The sequence below is a fragment of the Gracilinanus agilis genome, chromosome 1 (assembly GCF_016433145.1).
Source record: "Gracilinanus agilis isolate LMUSP501 chromosome 1, AgileGrace, whole genome shotgun sequence".
Lineage (NCBI taxonomy): Eukaryota > Metazoa > Chordata > Mammalia > Didelphimorphia > Didelphidae > Gracilinanus > Gracilinanus agilis.
Window position 1 is genome coordinate 96,933,552 of NC_058130.1, and position 25,554 is coordinate 96,959,105.

The 25,554-nt window shown below is 44.3% G+C and overlaps 1 protein-coding gene across 1 annotated transcript in view; it reads left to right on the forward strand.

The window, feature by feature from the left end:
- Positions 1 to 25,554, forward strand: part of NBEAL2 (neurobeachin like 2) — a 96,495-nt gene that overhangs the window by 17,275 nt on the left and 53,666 nt on the right. Inside the window, exons 3-10 of the mRNA XM_044677074.1 lie at positions 564 to 713; positions 2,823 to 2,904; positions 3,805 to 3,932; positions 6,263 to 6,345; positions 16,845 to 16,930; positions 19,145 to 19,451; positions 21,705 to 21,811; positions 24,277 to 24,363. Coding sequence (XP_044533009.1) covers positions 564 to 713; positions 2,823 to 2,904; positions 3,805 to 3,932; positions 6,263 to 6,345; positions 16,845 to 16,930; positions 19,145 to 19,451; positions 21,705 to 21,811; positions 24,277 to 24,363 — 1,030 coding nt within the window. The remainder of the gene's footprint in view (positions 1 to 563; positions 714 to 2,822; positions 2,905 to 3,804; positions 3,933 to 6,262; positions 6,346 to 16,844; positions 16,931 to 19,144; positions 19,452 to 21,704; positions 21,812 to 24,276; positions 24,364 to 25,554) is intronic.

The window sequence follows — 25,554 nt, forward strand, 5'->3', positions numbered from 1 at the left end:
GGAGAGGGAGAGGGAGAGGGAGAGGGAGAGGGAGAGGGAGAGGGAGAGGGAGAGAGGCGGGTAGAGGAGACCTTTTTACCCATCTAGGCAGCTAGGTGGTTTAATGTTGAGCCTGGAATCAAGAAGAACTGAATGCAAATCCAGCCACGGACATTTACTAGCTGTGTGACTCCAGACAAGTCACTTAATCTCTATTTGCCACAGTTAACTATTAAAAGAAAAATGGGGCTAAACCAGCACCTACCATCCAGGTTTTTGTGAGGATCAAACGAGCTAATATTTGCAAAGGGCTCAGCGCAGTGGCTGGCACATAGTAAGTGCTGTGTAAATACTAGCTTTTATTTAGTATTATGAATGTCGTTATTATCATCATTACTCTACATCCTCTCAGCTCCTGTACCCCTGGGGAGTGGCTCTAATGGAGATACTCCCTAACTGAGGTAGAGAGGAGGGTGACCTTGGGTGGACTGCATGGGTCTGTCTTTGGTGATAGACTCCATGGGCTTGAAGGTTTGAAGGAGGGAGCCAAGTTCTTTGTCATTGACCCCTCTTTTCCACCCCAGGCCAGAAGAGGCAACATCTGAGATTCCCCTCCTGCCCCAGAATGTACTGCAAGTCCTGGGGCAGCAGCTGGGGCTATGTACCGAGTGCCTGGGAGAAGCCAACCTGACCCAAGCCTTGCTTCTCCTTAAGTTCTTCATCATCATCTGCAGGTAGGCACCCCCAAGTGTTGGGCTAGAGGAAGAGAGGGTTGCCCATCAAGGGCCCCCTCTGGGAGCCTTGGTTTTCCCCTCTATAAAATGGAGATGTTTGTCAGATTAAATTGGATGGACTCAAGGACCATTTCTGCTTGAAGGTTCCAACTAATTCTGTCATTCTTTAAGGTTTCCTTGTCTGCTGTATGACCTTGGCCAAGCCATTCTTCTTTCCGAGTTTCAGTTTCCTCATCTAAGGTGGGAGAAGAGGTTGGATGTGATGATCTCCAGCTCAAACATTCTGAGATTCTAGGGAGGAAAATTCCCCTCTTTGGCTTCCTCTTCTGTCTTCCTTGCTGCTTTCCCCTGTGTCTTGGAGGGGCTTATCTTCTCACTCCCCCCTAGTGTTGGCTGCTTCTTGCACCAGAACTCTTTCTTCTGAGGAATTTGGTATTCTTCTAGGTCAGTTCAAGTCAGTAAACATTTATAAGCAGACCCTGCACACATAGATGACACATGCATACCCACAATGCAACATTGCATACAACACACTTAATACCACATACACCCCAAGCAGAGCCCAGCCCAATAATTTTTTAAACCCTATTCTATCTTGGAATCAATACCAAGAACCAGTTCCAAGGCAGAAGAGCAGTAAGGGCTAGGCAATTGAGGTTAAGTGACTTGCCCAGGGTCACATAGCTAAGAAGTATCTGAGGCTAGATTTGAACCTGGAAGCTCCCATTTTTAATGACACTCTATCCACTGGGCCACCTACCTGCCCCCAGCCAAATAGTTTTTGCTGAGAATCAGCAGCCAAGCTGAGAAGGCAATGGCTGTGTATTCTCTAGATCTCTTCAGTGAGCCAGAAGGGTCTGAGGGTGGCAAAAAAAAAAATGAGGTTCTTTACCATCCTTGGGAACTGAAATTTGAGTCAGCAGGTGAGTAGACTGACTGGGAAGGTAGGAAGAATCCAGGTTATAAAAATCTTTGAATGCTGGAGGACTTTCTGTTTGATTCTAGAGGTAACTAGGAAGCCTCTGGAGTTCAGGGAACAGGGAAGGAAGATTATGTGGTCAAACCCACACTTTAGAAACATTATCCTGATGGCTGGACAAACAGAGGATGGATTAGAGGATAGAGGAGAGACTTGAGGTTTGGACACCAATTAGAAAGTTCTTGCCACAGTCCAGGGGAAGAGTGATGATAGGAGCCTGAATTAGTGTTGTGGCTGTGTGTGTGTAGAGAAAAGAGGATGTAGCTAGTGATGCTGGGAAGGTAGAGAAGCAACAAGATTTGGCAACAGTCTGGATATCCTGTTTTTGAGGGTCCTTATAAGGACTTTTATCTCTTTTCTATGGAGGAGAAAACTGAGGTGCCCGCAGATGAAGTGATTTATTTTCTTTAGGTCATACAGCTAGTAAGTGAAGCTGGGTCTCCTGACTCCCAGTTCAGGGCTTTTCCCATTGTTTCACACAGCTTCTCAGGGGACACCCTAAGTGATTTGGGGTTGAGATGAGTAGAACCAAAGCAGACTGAAATCCTTCTTGTGTTCTCATCCTTGGCACATCAAGTGGACCAACACCAGGCATGAACTGGTCTGTCTCCTTCACAACCTCTCCCTCCCCAAAGTGATTCCTAATAACTCATGTTAGGGGGAGGTGAGGGGGAAGAGGGAGAAAGACTACTTTATACTAAGGGAGAGAAGCCTTTTTCTTTCCTTCTCATTTCTAGCCATACCTCTCCTCTTCTCTTTTCCCTTACACCTACCTTCCCCATCACTCCAGAGGGCAAGGGAGACTCTATATAAAGGCTACCAGAGCGATTGCCTTCTGCCAGGGTGTGTTTGTGTCTCTTTGTGTGTGTTGATATGTATTTGGGCTAAGCTGACTTTGTGCCATCATCTGTCCATGCCCATTTTTTTCCTCTGTGCCCTTTTATGCGTGTGTATGTGTTTCTTGTGTTCAGATGGTTCCACCGGGTCTTTCTGTTATTGTGCCATTGTGGATTCAATCACATACTCAGTGTCAGGGGCAGGGGGTCCCTGTGGGTGCTTACACCCTGGGGTAAGCACCCACAAGCCTTCTCTGAATTCCTAATCACTACCCCCTTCCTTCATCCTTGCAGGAACCTAGAGAACGTCCAGGCAGACACAACTCCCATCTTCATCCCCCCTGTGATAACGATGCTGGGGGCCTGCAACACAGAGGTGAGGTTCTCTGGGTAAGGGCTGGGATTGGGGGCCCTTACCCATCTTGGGAGACTCAAGGTGAATAGCTCCTGCCCCCTTCTTCTAGGTGTCTTCACTCTAGTGGCCCTGTTTTCAGTCCCTGACAGGGCAGGGAGTCCTTGAGACGGGACCCTTCCCAAATCTAAAGCCTTCACTGTTCGCAGGGGATAGACACAGCTGTGGGGATCCCTCAGGGTATCTGTCATCCCTGCTCTTTTGTGAGTGTGAATCTTTAAGAATGTGCTTGAGTGTTGGTGACAGTGGATAGATATCATAAAATATCTGTACTAGTAGAGAGTTTCCTCTCTCTGGAAGTTCCCCATTCCCATTAAGTCACAGATCTTGTCCCGAAAAGTATGTGTGTGCTGTTGTGTTTGTGGATGTTTGTGAATATGTGCCTGAACTCTGAAAGTCCCTAAAAGTATTGTGGGCTGAAAACCCAGCCAGTGCAGCAGGTTGAATGCCTCCTGTGCTCAGCCCAGTGCTGAACTGGGAAGGGAGACAATGGGAGGATCCATTTGCTTGGACCAGCCTTACTCAGACCAGAGAACATGGAAAACATCACAAGGCTGCTTGATGACCTTGCTTGGTTCAGTTCAGTAGGACTTTATTGCTTTCCTGATTCCCTCCTTGACTTTCTTTGAAAACCCTTACCTTCTGCCTTAGAGTCAATACTAAGCATCATTTCCAAGGCAGAAAAGTGGTCAGGACTAGGCAAATTGGGTTTAAATGACTTACCCAGGGTCACACAGCTAGGAAGTATCTGAAACCAGATTTGAACCCAAGACCTCCCTTCTCTAGACCTGGCTCTCTATCCACCGAGCCACCTACCTGCTCTCTTCCTTGACTTCTTAATCATCCTTTCTCTCCCATTTCCAGCTAAAGAGAAGTGCTCAGGCCCCTGACAGACCCTGCAAGTCTCAGCTGGAGAGTGTGGCCCTCCATGCCCTCCATCTTCTGGAGTGCCTTTTTGATCCCTATCAGACCTGGAGACGGCAGCTGAGTGGGTGAGAAATGGCAGAGCAGGGTGGGAAGAGTATGGAGGGTATGTATGTAGAGTAGAGGGGTAGGGGCAATATGAAAGGATCTACTCCCCTTCCCCTACACAGTACTGTGCTGGGCCCTTGTAGGGGGTGAGGGGTGGAAGGTTGGTGGGATACAAGAAGAATACAGCATCCTTGGATTCAGGGAGTACCAGCTCTGCATGGGGACACCAGCCAGGTAGAGAAAACCAATGATACCTTGCATTGGTACCCACTACCTAAAGAGGGGCCAGAGACACTAAGTGCTAAAAGAATTCAGAGAAGGAAGGCTAGAGGCAGAGGGGTAAGACTCTCCCTAGAGCAGTGGCATTCGAGTGCCCAGAGGGCAAATTCAAGCTGTCTATGAGCCCCCACATTACCAGAGAGAGCTGAGGGAGGAGGTGCTTGCTTTGGGTGGCTGGACAGAGGGGCAAGGCATGCAAAAAATGTCCCTGGGCACAGGAAGAGGAGGAACAGAGCAGCTACTCTGGCACGTGTTTCAATATTTTGCCAATGCTGCCCTAGAAGAAGGAGTGAGATTTGACTAAGGCCTTATGCTACATGAGAACAGGAACCATGCCTAACCTTATTTAAAGGAGATTCTTTTTTTTTTCTTACTCTTATCTTCTGTCTTAGAATCAATCCTAAATATCAATTCCAAGGCAGAAGAGTGGTAAAGGCTAGGCAGTGAAGGTTAAGTGACTTTCCCAGGGTCACACAGCTAGGAAAGAAGAGATTCTTGATCAAGTCTTTGGAGTGAACTGAAAGGTCTCTGAGATCTTTCCCATGCCGAGATTCTGTGATTTCTTCATTCATAGGCTGTAGAACAAGGAAAGACCTTAGACGCCCTCTAATCTAACCCCCTCATTTTACAAATGGAGGCCCAAAGAGATTACTGTGACTTGCTCCAGGCCATTTAGATATTAAGGGTCATCTACTCAATCGAGAAACAAAACAGAACGTTTATTGGGCATTTGCTGTGTACCTAACATTGCTCAGCTCTGGGGGAAAGTACAAAGTTTAGATAAGGAACAGTCCCTGCCCCCATGGAGATCCCAATCTCATGAGGGGATAAGACACTAACGCAGATACTTATCATAGGCAATATTACATACGTGTAATATGGAGAGAGCAGCAAAGCAAGATTCGAGGTCTGAAGAGGAATCTCTGATAGGATGGGGAGACATTGAGCAAGCTTCCCCAGAAGGGCATCCTCTGAGATGAGATTTAGAATCTGAGTCAGATCTCAACGGATGAAAACGGAAAGGAGGGAAGACATTTCGGATATAGAGAGAACAGCCTGGGCAGGAAAGCCAAGAGGTTGCATTTTAGGAGAAAGATTAGTTTGGCTGAAGTACAGGGCATGTGCATTGAACTCCAGCTTTGCTCAGGAGCCCCCAAATGTCGCTATAGCTTTTTGAGCAAAGTAGCTGCAGACAAGATGAATTCTGAATTCCAGAAAGATGACATTAGGCAGATCTGAGATCATGTGGGTTAGATTAGATGGGAGGGAGTGAAGGCAGGGGAGGGAGGGAGGAAGACCCTACTGCAGTAGTCTTGGAGGGGTGGATGGTAAGGAAGACCTCAGTAACATCCCTGGAAACTAAGGCAGTGCTGTGCAAATTGTAGGCACTTAATAGATGTTTATTAGATGATTTGCTGACTTACTGACTGGTTGAATGAATGACCCAGAGCTTGAAGGAAGGCATGCGAGGTGAGTGGAATGTTGTCAGCAAAGATCTGATGTGGAGAATGAGCATGCTATGGTCAGTGAGCAGTGAGACAGGGAAGTGACTGGTCTGGTGAAAGGGGATGTACGCATGGAAGGAGATTATGGAAAGCCTTGAATTGCAGGGTGAGGAGTTTTTACTTTCAGGGTTTGGCCTTGGGGAGTTGGAGCGTATAAATAAGGACAGGATATATGGAACTTTTGCCTTTATCCCTTTTTTTGAGGGGAGGGAGTAGAGAAGGTGGGTTGTAAAGTGAGCCATTGAGCCACGACCCAGAGGGTCGAGGCTTGGTTATCATCCCCATCCCCACTTCGGTCACAGTGGATCCCCTGGAAGAGGTGGCTTCTTAAAGATGTTTTCTAAGATCTTTAGGTCAATCACTGACTTGCCTAGCTGATTATTTCTTGGACGCTAGTGGGTGGATGGTGGGGGGCAGATATTTGAGACAGACCAAAGGTCCGGGAAATCAGGGGCAATGGGTAGGCAGGCAGTGTTCTTGAGGGACCCATAGCACCCTATCTGCAACCACAGTCCCTTTTCCCAACCTTCAACCTCAGGGGTTCCTTCCTTCCTCCCTTCCTTTAGGGAAGTTGTAAGCCCTAAGGAGAAAAGCAAATACAAGTTTGCTCCAGCAGCTCTGCCAAAGGACTTCAGCACTTTCTTTCAAGGTGAGTCTGATATTTTTTTCTTCTTTTTTTTTCTATTCTTTCCTGCTGGTGAGGGGGGTAGCCAGTGATACAATAGATAGAGCTTTGAACCTGGAGTTAGGAAGACCCTGAGATCAAATCTGCCCTAAACTACTTATTGTTGTGTGACCTTGGGCAAATCACTTAACCTCTTCCTAGCTCAGTTTCCTCCACTATAAAGTAGGCCTTAATAAATACATGTTCCTTTCCCTTTTTCCTCTCATTTATCTGTCATTCATTCATTTAATAAAGTCTCAGGATTTGGAACTGGAAGGGCGTCTAGAGATCACTTAGCAGAGGAGGAAACTAAGACCCAGAAATTCAGCCATTGTGCTAAGTACTTTTCAGATATTATCTCATTTGATCCCTGTAACCACCCTGGTTATTGTTTTCTCCATTTTACAATCAAGGAAATTAAGGCAGAGAGGTTTGCCTGAAAATGATTTGCCTGAGGTCACACAGCTGGTAAGGAAGGGGGAAGAAGGAGGAGTAATTTTCCAAAGAATCATCTTAAAGAAATCTGTAATAATAGTCATATTGATAGCTGACCTTTCCATGGCTGGATGGTTTACAGCATGCTTTTCCTCCGTACCTCCCTTGAGATGGGAAGTACAAGGGTGATATTCCCCATTTTTCTAATGAGGAAGTTGCAAAGGGGAAGTTACATATCCATGGTCAAGTTGTGGCAAGTAAGTGACAGATTTGAACCTGGGTCATAGAATTATAGAATCTTGAGCTTGGAAGGGGAGGTCACTGTTATCACACTTTACAAAGTGCTTCAAATTTTACAAGGGGCTTTCCTCCCAACAACCCTTGGAGGCAGGTACCATGAGCAGTTTGAGCCCCATTTTATAAGTGAGAAAATTGGTACCCAATGAAAGGAAGTGACTGGTTGTCCTTCCATCCAACCTCTTTCTGAGCAAGAATCCTCTCTCTGGCCAATCAATAAACATTGGTTAAGTGCCTACTATGAGCCGGTGATGGTCAACTTGAAGAGAGGAGGGAAGCAGGAATTAACCTCAGGGAGCTTAAGTTCCTTTGGGGGAGACGTCCATGCAAAATAAATGCAAGGTAATTGGGGGTCACAACCGAATGACTGAACAACAACAAATTAGGGGGTGCCTGAGAAAAGCAACTTGGGGATCAGAAATGGGTAAACATGGAGGGTGGCCCTTTGAACTGAGTTTTAAAGGAATTTCAGAATTCTAGGAAGTGGAAGGAAAGAGACATGAGGGGCAGCCAGCCGGTGTGAAGGCATGGAGAGCTAGCCATTTTGGCTGGACCCCAGAGTACATAAAGGGAAGTAATGCATAATAGGGCTAGAGGGTTTGGGACCAGTTGTAAGACTGTTGTAGTATGGAGGTCCCTGCAAGAGGTGACGAGGATGTGGCTGTGTAAGTGGAGATGAAGGGGGCATGGATGAGAGATGTTGTCGAGGCAGACACGCTAACAACTGACAACAGATTAGATATGTGGGATGGCCACAAATGCGGAATCAAGGATGACTCGGAGGTTGCAGACCTCGTGATACAAACAGCATTCATGATAAATGATTATCTGGTCTCCACATTTGGAGGCTTCCAGTGACAGTAAACTACTTCTCAAGGCAGTCTGTTCTACGTTTGCAGAACTCTCAGTGGTTGAAAGCTTTTCCTTATACCCTGATAAACTCTCCTCCAGAACTCCCTCTGTCTATTCCATTTCCCCTTTTGTTTATTTTCCTGTTGGTTTTGTTCAACTCAGAAAGAGAAGAATATTAAAGTCTCCTAATGTTATTGTCTTACTGCGGTTCAGTTAATTTTTCCATTAGGACTTTACTGTCTGTGCCATTTGGTGCAAATGAGATTAATATTCATAATGGTTTGCTTTCTCTGGTTCCTCTAAGAACTATGTTATTTCCTTATTTATTCTTCTTAATAGTGTGTATTTTTGTTTTTGCTTCATTTGATAGACAACAAACATTTATGAACCTCCTACTATGTTCCAGGTACAGTTAAATCCTGACAATGCAAAGAAAGGCAAAACCAGTCCCTCAAGGAGGAATTCACAGTTTAATAGAGGAGACAAATAAGATGTTTATGAAACATGTACAAATATTTGATATGTACAAATAAGGACATATTGAAGATGATCTTAGAGGGGAGCCACTAGCATTAAAGGGGGAAGAGGAAAGACTTCTTGCAGATGGTGAAATTTTAGCTAGAATCTGAAGGAAAAATCAGGGAAGCCAGAGGTGGCACTGAGGAGGGAGAGAGTTCTAGACATGGGGGATTGCTGGTGAAAATGCCCAGCACTAAAGGGCAGCTAGGTGACTCAGTGGAGAGAGCTCCAGGCCTGGAGACGAGAGGTCCTGTATTCAATTCTGGCCTCAGACACTGTCTAGCTGTGTGGCCCCGGAAAAGTCACTTAACCCCCATTGCCTAGCCCTTACTGCTCTGCTGCCTTGTAACCAATACTTATTATCAGTTCTGTGTCAGGAGTTAAAAGTTTAAAAAAAAAAAGAAAAAGAAAAAACTCCCAGAGCTGAGTGATGGAGTGTATTGTGCAGTGAATGTTGAGGAAGTCATGTCCCTGGATCACTGAGGATGTGGAAGGGACTAAGGTGTAAGAACACTGGTAGAGTAAGAGTGGAGCAGACAAGGAAGGGCTTTAAAGCCAAACAAACAGCATGATTGGAATTTCTGTTCTAATGCATTCACCTGATGCATGGTAAATTTTGTCCCAGTTTTGAATTTTGTTTTATACATATCTTTGCTTTTTTCAAGTGTTTCTTGTAAGTAGCAGATTGTAGGGTTTTTTGTTTTCTTAATCTTTCTGCCACTCTTTCTTTTTTAACCCTTACCTTCCATTTTATTTTTGTTGTTGCTTGTTTTTTTAATTTAATTAACTGATTTAGAACATTTTTCCATGGTTATATGATTCTGTTCTCTTCCTCCCCTCTTCCCCGTAGCCAAGAAGTAATTCCACTGGGTTTTACATATGTCATTGATCAAGACCTATTTCCATATTATTAATATTTGCATTAGGGGTAATTGCTTAGAGTCTACATCCCCAATCATGTCCTCATAAAACCATGGGATCAAGCAGTTGTTTTTCTTCTGTGTTTCTGCTCCCACAGTTCTTTCTCTGGATGTGGATAGTGTTCTTTCTCATAAGTCCCTCAGAATTGTTCTGGATCATTGCATTGTTGCTAGTAGAGAAGTCCATTATGTTAGATTGTACCACAGTGTATCCGTCTCTGTGTATAATGTTCTCCTGGTTCTGCTCCTTTCACTCTGCAACCATTCCTGGAGGTCATTCCAGTTCACATGGAATTCCTCCAGTTCTTTATTCCTTTGAGCCCAATAGTACTCCATTACCAACAGATACCACAATTTGTTCAGCCATTCCCCAATCGAAGGACATCCCCTTATTTCCAATTTTTTGTTACTACAAAGAGCGCAGCTATGAATATTTTTGTACAAGTCTTTTTCCTTATTATCTTTTTTGGGGTATAACCCCAGCAGTGGTATGGCTGGATCAAAACTTACCTTCCATTTTAGAGTCAATGCTGTCTATTGGTTCCAAAACAGAAGTGCAGTGAGAGATGGGCAATGGGGGTCAAGTGACTGGGCCAGGGTCACACAGTTAGGAAGTATCTGAGGCTAGATCTGAATCCAGGACCTCTCATTTCTTTTTTTTTTTTTTTTAAACCCTTACCTTCCATCTTGGAGTCAGTACTGTATATTGGCTCCAAGGCAGAAGAGTGTAAGAGCTAGGCAATGGGGGTTAAGTAACTTGCCCAGGGTCACACAGCTGGGAAGTGTCTGAGGCCAGATTTGAACCTAGGACCTCCCATCTCTAGATCTGGCTCTCAATCCACTGAGCTACCCAGCTGCTCCCAGGGACCTTTCATTTCTAAGTGTGGCACTCTATCCACTGGACCACCTAACTGTGCCTCTGCCATTCCTTTTTTTTTTTTTTTTTTTTTAACCCTTGTACTTTGGTGTATTGTCTCATAGGTGGAAGATTGGTAAGGGTGGGCAATGGGGGTCAAGTGACTTGCCCAGGGTCACACAGCTGGGAAGTGGCTGAGGCCGGGTTTGAACCTAGGACCTCCTGTCTCTAGGCCTGACTCTCACTCCACTGAGCTACCCAGCTGCCCCCCTCTGCCATTCCTTTTAAAAATTCTTTAATCCTTTAATATTTAAAATTGGTAGGTTTATGTTTTCCTGCATTTATATCTCTTTTTTTTAAAGGATTTTTTAATGTTTCAGTTCCTCTTTTAAATCAGACTTTGTTCCTATAATTCATTGGATAGAACACAGAGTTAAGGGTGAATAAAATAAGACAATATTGGAAAGGCAAGTCAACCCTAGACAATGACAGATCCTGAATGCCAGGCAAAGTAGTTTGGGTTTTCCTCAAGCAATGTGGAACCCCTGGAGATTTTGCAACAAAGGTGTGATGTGGTTCAGAGCTAGGTATAAATAGTAATTTGACAGTGTGAGGAGCGAATTAGAGAGGAGGGCCACAATAAGACCAATTAGGAGACCACTGAACTATTCTAGACTGGTGTTAATAAAGGCCTTAACAGGAGAGGTCTCAATGAGAATAGATGTGAGAGAAATCGAAAAGGTAAGAACTTGAAAACAGATGAAATAGGAGAGGTACAAGCTAGAGGAACAAATCACAGAATCTTGGGTGGAAGGAACCTCAGAGATGTCTAATCCAACACACACTTGAACAATGAATGTTTTCTTTACCATTTTTACTAACATCTTGGATAAAGATAGATAGCCAGCTTATAGTATTTGCAGATGACTCAATCAGGAGGTATTGCTGACACCTTAGTGGAAGAGGAAGAGAATAAGTATTTATGTAGGGTTTCCTTTGTGCCAGGCACTGTGCTAAGAGCTTTACAAATATTATCTCATTCGGGCCTCACAATAGCCCTGCAAGGTAGCTGCTGTTATTATCCCCATTTGACAGGTTGAGGAAACTTAGTCATGGGAAGTTGGTTGAATGGAGGTATCACAGATAGATGGTCAAATCAAAAGGAGTGGCTTTATAGAAAAAGAGAAAAGTTGTAGTTGTGGAGTTTGGGGTGTTCTTAGAACATCCAGGTAGAGCTGTTCTTATGGCAGATCCAGGAATGGAGCTTGAGAGAAATCAAGATAAGAGGCAGAAACAGAAGAAAGAGGGGGAGAGAGAGAGAGAGAGAGAGAGAGAGAGAGAGAGAGAGAGAGAGAGAGAGAGAGAGAGAGAGAGAGAGAGGAGGCAGGGGGAGGGAGAAAGAGAGAAGAAGAGGGGGAGAGGAAGAGAGAGGGAAAGAGAGAGAGATATAGGCTCTAGGGAAGATCTAAGGAAGTTAGAGATGGGGAAAGGCCTTTATGAACTGTGAAGTGCTATATAGATGTTAGAAGAGAGCATCTGTCAGAACCTTAGATTGGGGACTAGGACCCCTGGCTTCTCTTCCAGTCTTCTCAGTCTAATAAAATTATATTTCACAAGTATTTATTAAGTACTTAACTGTGCAATAATTGAACTCTTATTGTCTGCACTGTTCTCATTTCTGTGTTCCTCTTAGCCTTGATAGAGGTTCCCACACTGGAAGGGAAAAGCAGGATATGTGAGAGGGGAAGTTCCTTGAAAGAGAAAGGAGAGATTCTTCGAAAGAGAGAGGGGAGATTCCAGTTGTATGTTAGGACAGTTGCTAAGTCAGCACTTGCTGGGGGGTCAGGACTTCCCCTGCTAATCAGCCTGGTTCACTGGTGTCATCAGCAGGAATAAGGAGGGGGATGGGAACTATGCCAAGGGAAAGAAGCCAAAAGGAGCTGATTCTCCTTCCCTTCCCTCCCTGCACTGATTCAGAAAAAACAGGCACAGACATAGAATGAGGGAAGGGATATGTGGATATGGGTGTGACCTGAACTTGAGGAACTGCATTTTGTCATGCGTAGAGGAAAGAGAGTCTGTGGGTGTAACAGGAAATTTGATGGTTTCTCATATCCACTTTTTATGAGTCTGTGTCTTACCTGTGTTAATATTTGTATGTATGTATTATGGGGGGGGACTTTTTATAAAATCATATGTGTAAAGCTATAAGTGACATTAGAGAAGGCCACTTAGCCCAACCTTCCTATTTTACAGATAAGAAAACTGAGACTCAGAGAAGTTAAGGTCAAATAGCTAGTATGTGGCAGAATTGGAATTTGAACCTAGATCCTGTGACTCTAAAGCTAGTGTTGCTTTCTGCTCTGTTATTTTTGTTCATTTTTGTTCATTCATTTCAGCCATTACTGACTCTTTCTGGCCCCATTTAGGGTTTTCTTGGCAAAAATACTGGAATGGTTTGCCATTTCCTTCTCCACTTCATTTTACAGATGAGGAAACTGAGGCAGACAGGGTTAAGTCTCTTACCCAGAGTCACACAGCTAGGAAGTGTGAGGTTGGATTTGAGCTCAGGTTTGCCTGACTGTAGGCTTGGTACCCCATCCGCTGTGCCGCCTAGTGGTTCTTGCTTCCCACTGGGGCACACGATCTTTCTGACAACATCTTCATGTGTCTTTCTTTGTTTATTCCTGTGACCATGTGTGGATTCTTTCTAACTCTGTGTGTGTCCTCATGCCTGTCCGTCTTTGTACGTGTGTGTGTACACGTGTTTCTCTGTTATATTCTTGTCTCTTAGAGGGGCGTCCTTCAGGCTTGTATGTCTGTAATTCTGTTTGACCGCTCCACTGTCTGGTGTGTTTGTTGGGTTTGGGGTATCATTGAGTTGTGAAGACTCAATTGAGAAGGACCTTAAAGGCAGGTAGTGATACCTGCCCTATAGACACAGGCAGGTGAGGTCAACAACATTACATGATAAATACCCCAGAGGGTGTCGAAATGTTCAGTACAGAAATTCCTACAAAAACATCTTCACTTGTGGGAGGGGACAGGAAATGCAGCTAGGTGACCTAGTGGATTGAGAGCCAGACCTGGAGATGGGGAAGTCCTGGGTTCTAATCTGCCTTCAGACACTTCCCAGCTGTGGGGCGCTGGACAAAGTCACTTAATCCCCATTGTCTAGCCCTCACCACTCTTCTGCCTTTGAAATAATACTTAGATTAATTCTAAGATGGAAGGTAAAGGTGAAAGAAGGAAACAACAAAAAAAAGAAAGTGAGAGAAAGAAAAAACAAAGAAACAAAGGAAGAAAGAGAGAAAGGAAGGAAGAAACAAACAGAGAGAGAGAGAGAGAGAGAGAGAGAGAGAGAGAGAGAGAGAGAGAGAGAGAGAGAGAGAGAAGAAATAAATGCTTTCAGTTGTAGGTTAGTGAAAATAAAAAATAATCTTTTTTCCTGCCCAAATCCTCTGGCCCTTTTGGGTTACCAATTTAAAAGCCCCCTATCTTGCCCTTATCTTGGTGTTTTGTTTTGTTTTTTAAACCCTTAACTTCTGTGTATTGGCTCCTTGGTGGAAGTGTGATAAGGGTGGTCAATGGGGGTCAAGTGACTTGCCCAGGGTCACACAGCTGGAACGTGTCTGAGGATGGATTTGAACCTAGGACCTCCCTTCTCTAGGCCTGACTCTCAATCCACTGAGCTACCCAGCTGCCCCTTGCCCTTATCTTGGAGAGAGGTGACTTGCCCAGAGTCACGGAGGAAATAAGTAGCAGAGCTTCAGATTCTATCCTCTGACTCTACCCAGCTGGGGTTCTTAACATGGGATCTATGAACTTGGTTTAAAAAAAATATTTTGTTAGTTGTATTTCCATATAATTGATTTCCTTTGCAATTCCATATCTTTTATCCCTCTAGTAACATCATTCTGAGGAAGGACTCATAGGCTTCACTAGATTACTCCAGGGGTGTGGGACACTAAAAAGGTTAAGACCCTAAATAGGTTTAGATCTGGAAAGGGCTTTGACAATCATCCAAACCAATCTTCTCCTTTTTATACATGATAACAATTGCCAACTCTTTGTGATCCCATTTGGAGTTTTCTTACCAAAGATACTAGTAATGATTGCCATTTCCTTCTCCAGGTCATTTTACAGAGGAGGAAACTGAGGCAAGCAAGGTTAAGTGACTTGTTCAGGGTCATACAGCCAGTGTGTCTGAGGCCAGGTTTGAACTCAAGAAGATGAGTCTTCTGACTCCAAGCCTGGCAATCTAACCACTGTGCCACCAGCTGCCCCATGATAGCAATAATGATAGTAATAATTACATTTACATAGCTCTTCCAATTTTGCAGAGCTCATTCCATTCTTTACCTTATTTGAGCCTCACAACAAGCCTGTGAGATAGGTAATACTGATGCTATTATCCCCATTTTATAGATGAAGAAATTGAGGCTCAGGGAAGTCAAGTGACTTGCCTAGGGTCCTATAGCTAATAAATATCTGAGGGAGACAGGGAAACAAAGGCACAGAGATGGGAAGCAAATGGTCCAGGTAAAACAAATTTTTGCATTTTTATGACATCTGTATAAATAGCATTCCAAACTATTGCCATCGGAGATACACAATTATTAGATAATTTGCACAATTTTCTCAGCATTTCTAGGACTTTCAGCTTCCTGTGTCTGAGTTGTTTTGCCATCTCCATTTCTGGCAAAATTGTTCCCACCCTAATTGGCATCAACTTTTTTTTTTTTACTCTCTTTTAGTAGCAGAGCAATCAGTTAATTAGCATTTATTTAGCATTTACTATGTGCCAAGTACTGTGCTAAGTGCTAGGAATACAAATGGAAGTAGAAAGAGAGTCCTTGCTCTCAAGAAGTTTATTCTTAGGGCTCCCCAGATTTGGACTTGAAGTGAAAGGAAAATGGGCTGGACTTGTGGCAGAAGAGCTAAATTCTATTTCTGACTCGCTACTTATGATCAGGGTGACCACAGGCAACTCACTTCACTTGTATGTGTTTGAAAAGATGCCCTAAAAGCCACAGTTTAAGAAGGATATTGATGGGGCAGCTAGGTAGTTCAGGGGATAGAGTGTCAGGCTTGGAGTCTGGAGGACCTGGGTTCAATTCTAGCCTGAGATGCTTCCTAGCTGTGTGAACCTGGGCAAGTCACTTAACCCCTTTTGCTTAGCCCTTGCTATTTGGTCTTAAAGTTCTTACTAAGACAGAAAGTAAGGGTTTAGAAAAGAAAAAAAGGAAGAAAGGTTATTGATATGCTGGAGAGGGTCCAGAAGAAGGCAACCAGGATTGGGAAAGACTTTGAAATCATGTCCGTGAGGGCTGGTTAAAGTGACTGGGTATGTTTAGTCTGGAAAAAAGCCTTTGGGGTGTATCTGCCAGCTGTCTTCAAGTAATATAAAGGGCTGTCATGTGGAAAAGAGACTAGACTATTCTCTTGGTCCCCAAGCACAGAACTGAGAGCACTGAGTGAGGCAGGAGGGGGACTTGCAAAGAGGTAAATATAGGCATGATGTCAGGAAAAAACCCCTAATAATTAGAGCTGCCCAGAAGGGTACCAGTTGCCTCAGGAGGTGGGAGATTTCCCTCTTCCTTATTAAAGGCCCTACAGGAAAGATGGTGAGTTAGGATGGAAGTTTCCCTTGAGCATGGATTAAATGAGAGGATAACTGAAATTGTCACCCCCGATCTCCTTTTCAACCCTAAAATTGTGATTCTGAGGCCAAAGTGCTTTTTTTCAGCCCTTGATACTCAGGCTTTGATACCAGGGGAGTAAAAAAAAAATTTTTTTAAAGGAAAACTAAGAATAATTGGGAGCTGGGCACTTTCCTTGCCCAGCCCCCAGGGTTTTCTTTGTAGCCTATAGATATGTTCAGTCATTAGGAGCTGAAACAGTGACACCATACAGATTGTGTGAACACATATTAGGCACTTACTAATGTTTGTTGATTTGAATTGGGGGAAAACCCCTAAAAGTCCTGCATGTGGCTGTTATGTTTTCATTTTGAGAAAAACGGGGTCTCCAGCGGGAAGGGAGCAGGAAAGCCCCCAGCATCCCCAACAGGTGACTGGAGACTGAGAATATAAAGGAAATTTGCATCTGAGACTTTGCTCTGAGTGAGACTGAGGCCAATTGAAATGTCTTCACTACCTCTCAAAGGATAGGAGAGAACCAGGAGATGTCTGAGGGTATGATGGGGCCTAGAAGAACCTTCTTATACCTAGGAGTCTAGGTAGAGGCTGAGAGATCCTGCCCCCATCACTTATCCCTCCTGTGCTCCCTAGTCTCTCCCATCAGACATGGGGCTCCCTTAAGAACAGAGCTTCATCTTCCCCACCAGACTTGAGGGAGGGGATCCTGGGAAGCTCTTTTTTTTAGAGGGGAGATATTATCATTTTTCCTAGAGACGGCTACGTCTCATGGTCTGGTCCCTGGGAGATACAGCCAGCCAGGTTAGGAAAAGAGAAGGGGAGACGATTCTCAAGAGAGAGAAAAGACCTTGTTTGACTCTTTGTACTGTGGTGCCTCTGGCCCTTGGCTTTGGTTTCAGCCCTTCTTCACCTGAATCTGACTCCTTCTCTCTCTCTTCCCCGTAGAGAGCCTTCAGGATGCTGATCTCCTTCCTCCCATCCTGCAGCTCCGATTCATCCATCTCTTTGGAGCCATCATCACCGGAGGAAAGGTAAGGTTGGCTCAATGGGGTTAGTGTCAGGGATGGAGAAGAGAATGAAATCTTGGTCAATGGTGGAAGAATTAGGGGTCTGAGGAACTACACTCTGGGATGTTGGGACAGAGCTAAGGGAATCAAGGCGCTTTGGAGGGCAGAAAGATTTAAAAAATACTACTTGGTGGTTTGAGGCTTCTGTCTAGTAATATGGGCTTTGGGGACTGCCTAGGACAGTGTTGGGCAAACTTTTTAAAGAGGGGGCCAAAGGAAAGGAAATGCTCATCTGTCAGTTTGTTTCTAAGGCAACTCTTTCAAAGTTTCATTGTATTATATCCTACTCATTGTATTAGTCAGATTAGGAATAATGTCGTGTGCCTGGATAGAATATTTCAGGGGGTCGCATCTGGCCTTTGGGCCATAGTTTGCCCATCACTGGCCTAGGAGGTAGGATTGGGCTGCTTTCTAGGCTTAAATCCATTTCTCCTTTCTCTGCCTCAGTTTCCTTCTCAGGAAAATAAATGAGTTGGACATTAGGATCTCTTAGGTTCCTTGCAGCCCTGCCATTTTTGTGCTCTGAGATTTGAGTTCTGACATTTTATGTTTAAATGTCACTAACTGTTCTCTGACAGTCTACATTCTGTTTCTGCCTAGTTTTGATTTCTGTGTTCTAAGGTCCTTTCCAGGTCTGACATTCTGTATTCATTGTTCTAATTTTCTAAGTGTCTGCCTGGCACATTGTAATCCCTAAAAAAATGCTTTTTTTTCCCCTTCCTTCCTTCCTTCCTTCCTTCCTTCCTTCCTTCCTTCCTTCCTTCCTTCCTTCCTTCCCAGCTCTGATATTCTATATTCTAAGCTCTCTTCCAGCTATGAAAATCCATGTTCTAAGGTCTCTCCCAGTTCTGTTATTCTTTGTTCTAAGGTCCTTTCCAGTTCTGTCATTCTATATTCTTAGGTTCCTTCCAGCTCTGACATTTTTATATTCTAAATTCTTTTCCAGTTCTGTCATTCTGTATTCTAAGTTAAATGCTAGCTCTGAAAGTCTGTGTACTAAGGTCTATCCCAGACCTGTCATTCTGGGTTTTAAGGTGCCTTCCAGCTTTGGCAGAATAGAATTTCATCCTTTGTGACCCTGTATTTATGGGTAGTTTAAGGTTCTAATGAAAAGTGGTCTTTGAGCCCTCTGACCTCTCCCCCACCAAGAGCTCCTAAAGAGAACCAAAACAGAGACCCAAATATGTTCCCTAAACTCTTGTCAGCAGGCCTTAAGGACTCTTTTGGAATGCAAGGCAGGAGACTTAGGGGCCAGTCTCAGATCATCTTTCTTTCTCCAGTGGGTATTCCCTAAGAAGGGCAGGGATTATTCTCCAAAGAGGGGATCCAGAATAGGATGAGAACCAAAATTCAGAAGTTTTGGGGAAGTCCCTGAAAGATTTCTCAGGATATTTACAACATCTATAAACAGAATCCTAATATAATGGTAGCTAGCATTTATTTAGCACCTTAAGGTTTGCAAAATGCTTCACATATATCATTGCATTTGATCCTTACAATAACCCTGTAATGTAAATGCTGTTATTATCATGATTACAAATGAGGAAACTGAGACTGGGAGAAGTTTAATTGCTTTAGTTTAAGGGTCTTGGGCTACTGACTCTAAGATACTTCTTTCTAATCAGAAAAATCAGTCTTGGATCCAGCTACTTTGTGAAGGCTGATTTTCCTTCCCTGTATTTGCTTAAAAATGTGGCCCAGCTATTGGGGAACCTGGAAGTAATCTTGAATGGTCCAGCATGGCATTACGAATGTGGGATTTAGATTTGGAGAACCTGAGTTTGAATCCTTGTTCTGCTACATATTACCTGTGTAGTCTTGACCAAGTCATGTCAATCTTTCTGGGTTTCAATTTGCTCATGTGTAAAATGAGGGGTTGGACTAGGTCAGGGCTTCTTAACTGTTTTTGCTCATGGACCCAAGGTGAAGAAACCCTGGATTAATGATCTTTCTCCCGTGGAGTTCCAAATCTACAATTCTACATTCTATCTTATAACTGTCCCAAAAGAGAAGAGAGAGGTGTGTAGATCACTCTGGGATGGGAAAGAGAAGGATAATTGAAGGGAGGAATTCTAGATCTTAGAACTGCATCTATATTCAGTAGGTAGCAGGGAGGCAAGTGCATTTTGAATCCTGGCCTTTACACCCCATCTCTGTGCCCCTCTCTCCCCAATTCAGGAGAATGCATTGGCTGCTGTCACTCCATCATCTGTGGAAGGTCTGCTGGGTGTGCTTCGCAGCTGGGGTGGCCCCTCCCAGGACCCCCAACTCCTGCGGCTGGCCCTTCGGGGGCTGGTGGGGGCTGTGCACCTCCTGCATGCCAGTGGTGCCCCTCGACGGGGCCCAGAACTCCGAGCCCTTCTGGAAGGCTATTTCCGAGTGCTCAACACAGACCGACCCCCAGCCACAACCCAGGAGAACAGTCCCACCCCTAGCCCCACTGGTGGAGAAGAAGGCCTTATCATGCTTCGAGTCAGCATGCTTGGTAGGTAAAGGCTAGGACTTTTCCCTCGGAAAAAGGCTTTGGAAAGGGAAATGCCTGGTGCTCATTTGCCTAAAGGCTAGGTTCTCTGAGTGCCAGAGTATTACCATCTTAAGGCAAGGGGAGCAGCAGTGAGATCAGTCAGCCACAGTGCCCTGGACTGCTTCCCCTCTGTCCAACTTGGGCTTTAGATGCTGAAGCCCAGAGAGGCTAGGCTGCTTGTCTGATGCTATGCTATGAGTTAGCATAGAGTTGGGTCTTGGACCCAGATCTCCTGATTCTCTGACCAACATTATTTCTATTCCCCTGACTCTTGTAGAACCCCCAAAGTCTTTTTTTTTTTTAACTTTTTGCCATTTGTCTTAAAATTGATACTAATGCAGAAGAGCAATGAGGCTAGAGTAGACCCTTTGTGATTCTCCCAGGGTCACACAGTATTTAAGGCCATATTTGAACCCAAGTCCTCCAGACTCCAGACCTGGCATTCTATTCACTGTGCTACTTAGTTGTCCTGGACCCCAAAGTCTTCATAGAATCTCAGAATTGAAAGGGATTCCAGAGGACATTTAGTCCAGCTCGTACTTGAGCAGAAATCTCTATGTTATCTCCAAGAAGCAATCATCCCACTTATATTTGAAGATCTCCAGTAAAGAAGGACCCTTCACTCCCCTGAATAATCCATTTTACTTTTGGACAAGTTCTAAATGTTGGCAACTCCTTCTTTATATAGAGCCACAATCTGCCTCTCTGCAGCTGACATGCCCAACCATATCTTCTCCTTCTTCTATCATGGTTTATTTATTTTTAATCCAGGTGTTGGACTTCATGTTTACCCTTACAGGAACATTCATCTTAGTAGGTTCTAGCAAGTTGAGATCTTTTTGGATCCTCTTAGCCCCCCTCAGTCCTTATCTTCACTGTCTTATTTAGAAGTTTTGGGGGTAGCCATGAGTCACCGTGGGTTAATTGTTTGATCTCTAGATGGAGATGGGATGGAAAGGAGGGACAGTGTTACTCTTCTCCTGGAAGAGTTGATTCTAGACCAACAAGAAAGACTAGTCCAGGTCAAGGATTGGCTACCTTTTTAGGAAGAAAGAATCATTTTTGGGATGTGATTCAAATATAAATTTTTGAAGATTTTCAAAATTTTATATTTATTATGTTAATTTTTTAATATTTGTGTGTTTTATTTAACATATAAATAATATATAATCTATTTATATTCTGTTTGAATATTTGGTATATATCTGACTTTATCTTCCCACGAGGATCTTTCCTCTACCAACACAAGATATCTTCTCCAAACCTTACCCCAGATCTCTTCATTTGTTTTCTGGAGCTAAAAATTCTTCTCCCTGATCACCAGCCTTCTGGTGATGAGCATTTCTTCACTTTACTAGACTAGTCCTCAGATGACAAATACATTATTACTGACTCCACTACATGCCACACTGTTAGAGGTTTTTTTCCTTCAACTCTAAAATTTCGAGGCAGCTAAGTGGCACAATGATAGAGCACCAAGCACCAAGTCAGGAGGACCTGGGTTCAGATCTGACCTCAGACATAGCTTAGTTGTGTGACCCTGTTTGCTTAGCCTTCTGTCTTAGAGTTGTTACAAAGACAGAAAGTGGGGGTTTAAAAAAACAAACAAACAAACTCTAAATTTGCCTCTTGGCAGTTTCCATTTCTGCCCTCTGGTCCCAAGCAGGACAAATGTAATTATCAGTCCACATTCCCCATTCCTTCATGTGTTTGTCCCTGAAATTTTCTCCAGTTCTCTCACCCAGTCCTCAGACAGTAGGAATTTAAGGCTCTTCCCCATTCCGGGGTGCCAGCCTCTGAACTCTCTCCGGCTTAGTAGTGTGCCCCTTAAACACGGAGACCGGAACTGAACACAGATCTAATCTGACTAGGGCAGATGACAGCAGAATGATTCTCCTCTTCGTCCTGATTACTCCACATGTCTCAACACAGCCCAGTGTTGCGGTGACTTCCTTATCTCCTGTCACACTGTTGAGTCATACTGAGCTTGCAGCCCACTGAACTGAACTCCTGATTTTTTTAGAACCACACCTCTCCTGCCTTATGCTTGTGAAGCTGACTTTTTGAACCCTGGTGTGAGAATGGCTTTTTCCTTATTTAAATTCTGTCTCATTAGATTCAGTCAAGTATCCTTGATTATAAAGGGTTTGTAAGAAGGGTTTTTGGAATCTTGTCTTTGTTATTTCTCTTCCTCTTCTCTCTGCTTCTATCCAGATGCTATTCCAGAGATGCTCGACTGTGCTGACCGACCTGTCCTCCAAGCAGTCTTCCTTAGCAACAACTGCTTTGAACACATCACTCGCCTCATTCAGAACAGCAAGGTAGGAGTCTGACTTGGGGTGGGGGGTGTTGGCTGGGCAGTGACTGGGTTCAGCTCAGAGGGAGGCTTTCCCAAAGCTCCCCCCGCCTTAGCCTCCATCTGCCTTTAGTTTTCCCTCTGGTACCCCTGGAGGATCATGGCAGGTGGTTTGGAGCTCTTTTGTGAGAGAGAGAACTGTAGAAATGGGCACCATCATTTGGAATGACCAAATTGTTGGCCTGCCTCAAGGCAAGAGGTTGACCTTAGTGACTTCACTAGACCTGGGGGTTTTGGTGGGCTCAGCAACTGGGAATTTCCAACCTGACTCCTGCAGCCTCTTTCTCTTGGATGGGATACTGGGATACCCATGCCTTCTGCCTTCTTTTATTGTCTCTCTTCCGTCCTTTTTATCGTCTCTTCCTTCCTTTCTGTGCCATGGATTTTTTTTTCCTTCTTTTGCAGTTCTGTAGATGGGGGCAGGGAAAGACAGATGGACTTGCATGACTGGTTTCTGACTAGCTCCTTGAGTGCCAGGGATAAAACCACACACTTAGATATATTATTTTTTCCCCATCTTTCTTCCAGCCTTCTCTTTTATTCTTCCTTCATCCTTTGTGTGTGTGTATGTGTGTGTGCGCCCACATTCCTTTGTCTTGAGTTTGAATTCAGACTCTCCTAGGAACTTTCTGTGTGGCCTCAAGCAAGTCTTTTAGGGGTTATATGTACTATGATCTTAACTTGACAGATACTTATTAAGTGATGACTGTGGGTAATGCACTGTATTCTCTTGGCTCTAGGGATTCAGAGAGAAAAATGAAAACTGTTCCTGCTTTCAGGGACTTTATGCTCTAAAAAAGAGGCAGGGAGACAACACACACAAGTAAATAGAAGGTACTATGAGGAAGGAGAGAACACTAAACAACTCCTGGGATCTTTAGCACTTAAGTCCTTTAGGAAGCTGGAGCTTTATAAAAATGAGCATGCTCTGTCTGGATCCCAAGTTCTCCCCATCCCTCTTTTGGCCTCAGATACTTCCTAGCTGTGTATCCCTGGACAAGTCACTTAACCCTCATCCTAGCCTTTAGCACTCTTCTGCCTTAGGATCAATATATTAGTATTGATTCTAAGTTAAGGCAAGGAAAAAAGAAAGGTTATGACTTGGGGGCAGTTAGATGGCTCAGCGAATAGAGTCAAGCCTGGCAATTGGGAGGTCCTGGGTCCAAATCTGACCTCAGACACTTGCTAGCTGTGTGACTGTGGGCAAGTCACTTGACCCCCATTGCCTAGCTCTTACTGCTCTTCTGCCTTGGGACCAATATACAGTATTGGTTTTAAGATTAAAAAAAAAAAAAAGGTACAGTACAGCCTCATCTAGTATGGGAAAGCTGATCCCTGAACATACTGGAATAGTGCCAGACCCAGGCACAGGAAACCAGACACTTGGAGAAAAGACACCCTCCTTTTCCACTCCCTTCCCCCAGTTCTCTTGGCCCACTAGAGAAGAGATGCCTTAGCAGGGGGGCTGCTTCTCAGGAAACCCAAGTAATGTGGACTTGCACATGCTCACCTGGGTCTTGCTTTCACTCTGTGAGCAACAGAAACCCCCGAATGGTGTAAAATTTGGCCTAATTAAGTCTGCCAGTTTTTGCGATATGATATCCTTTCTTCTGCCTTAAATATACCGGGTCATGCTGTCCCCACATGCAGCTGCTCGGGCCAGTGCTGCCCAGCTGCATGGCTCCCCATGCATGGTTCGCTGCCCCCAAGCTGAACCTCAGCTACTTTAAGCTGGACTAGGAGCAGTGGTAGTAATAATAATGGCTATGCTAACAGCTTAAAGGCAATTCAACCACAACGAACATTTACTTTTCAAATAACTGGCTGTTGTTCTCTTTAGTTTTAACATGACTTACATCTCTTGTGTATTCTGCCCTCCCCTCTCCTCCCAGAAAGCCATCTTCTAATAATAAAGAATAAAAAAAAGAGCAGAACAGAGAGTTCAGCAGAACTAACCAAGGTGTGGAAATAGCTGAACATCATATTCAGTTCTCCACACTCTGTAGTGAAGGAGAGCCCTTCTTTGGGGCCAAGCTTGGAATTCTGCAGGATTTGGTTTCACTTATTTCATACAAGCATTTATTAAGCACATACTGTGTACAAAGTACTAATAAACATCACTAAAGATATGAAGATGAAATATGACACAGTCCCTGCCCTTGGGATGCTTACATTTTCTTGGGGGTGGGAGGAAGACGACACACAACGCAAATGAGTAGGATGCATGGTAGATTTCAGATGGGGCAAAGAAGAGATCCAGCTGACCTATTCTAGGAAAATTTGATGAGGGAGAAAATATTGACAGCTGCATTTTCTGCTATAACACATTTTCTCTCTCCCCTTTTTCTGCCTTACTTCCTTCTCCCCACCCCTTGCCCTGCTGCTCTTCCTCCTCCTCTTTTCATATTGGCTTATTGCTCCCTCCGCTAGCTCTACCTGCGGGCTAGAAGCCCGGTGGCCTCAGAGGGGGGCAACGATCTCGCCACTCAGTTACTGACCGAGCTCGATATTCAGAAGGTACCGCTTGATACGCTGGTTTGGGCTTCCTGGGGTAGCTTCGGGGCCAAGTGGAGATGCCAGCACCATTCCTCAACCCCTAACTCCTGAGTTCCCTACCCGACACCAGCCAGCAGAGAAGGCTGCACGGAGGTCTCACTATTCCATCCTCCTTGCAAGAAATATAGCATGAAGGTTGAGTTTGGATACCTCACCAGTCTGTTCCCAGGGGTTGAGGAGAACACAAGTGGGAATAGGAGAGAGAGAGAAGGAGAAGGAGAAGGAGAAGGAGGAGAGGGAGAAGGAAAGGGAGAGGGAGAGGGAGAAGGAGAGCGAGAGAGGGGGGGAGAGAGAGAGCGAGAGAGAGAGAGAGAGAGAGAGAGAGAGAGAGAGAGAAGGAAAGCAATGTGAAATAAAGGATCAAAATAGGTGGGAGTCAGATTGTGGAGGTCCTTAGACTCCAGGCTAAGGAGGCTCTCTTATCCCAGGTAGCACTGCAGAGTTATTCTTTAGGAAGGCTGCTGTGTGGAGGATGTGTTTTAAGTCAATAGCACAACTCCCTCCCTGTGAAGTCACAGATCTCTTGGAACAGAGAAGCCCTTTGTCCTCAGTGTCATTTTCATCCTGCCTTTGTTTCTCAGCCTCCGGGGCATCATACACTCACTTGATCCCTAGTAAGCTGGGAGTAATACATTTCCCTCAACTGACATAGATCCAAGCCCCTGTACAACTTAACAGTTTTAGGGGTTGTAGTCAGTTTAAAAACAAAACAAACCATTCCCCTGGTAGCCATTGTGGTCTTACACCACCTCTTTAAGCTTATTATGGCTGGTCCTTCAACTGCACAAGTTCATATTCCTTGTCATTGTTACCCTTGGAGGCCTCGAGCTTAATAAGATTTAGCAGAGCTTGGACTCCATGGGCACAGCCTCCCATGCCACTGGAAGGCACTAAATGAGGACTTGAGTGGAGAAAAAACTCACATTGTTGCTGAGAAAGAGGAAGGCAAACACATACATAAATATCTCATCATGCATTCCCAAATTGGAGAGTATAGTCAATTTTTGATTTTTCCCTTGCTTTGAATGATATGTTCCCTTCCATTAGTGGATAACATACAAGTAGAAAGAACAAGCATGGTAGTGTGGTATGAGGGTAGCTAGGTTGCTTAGAGGAGAGCCAGGCTTGAAGTGAGGACAAACTGAGTTCAAA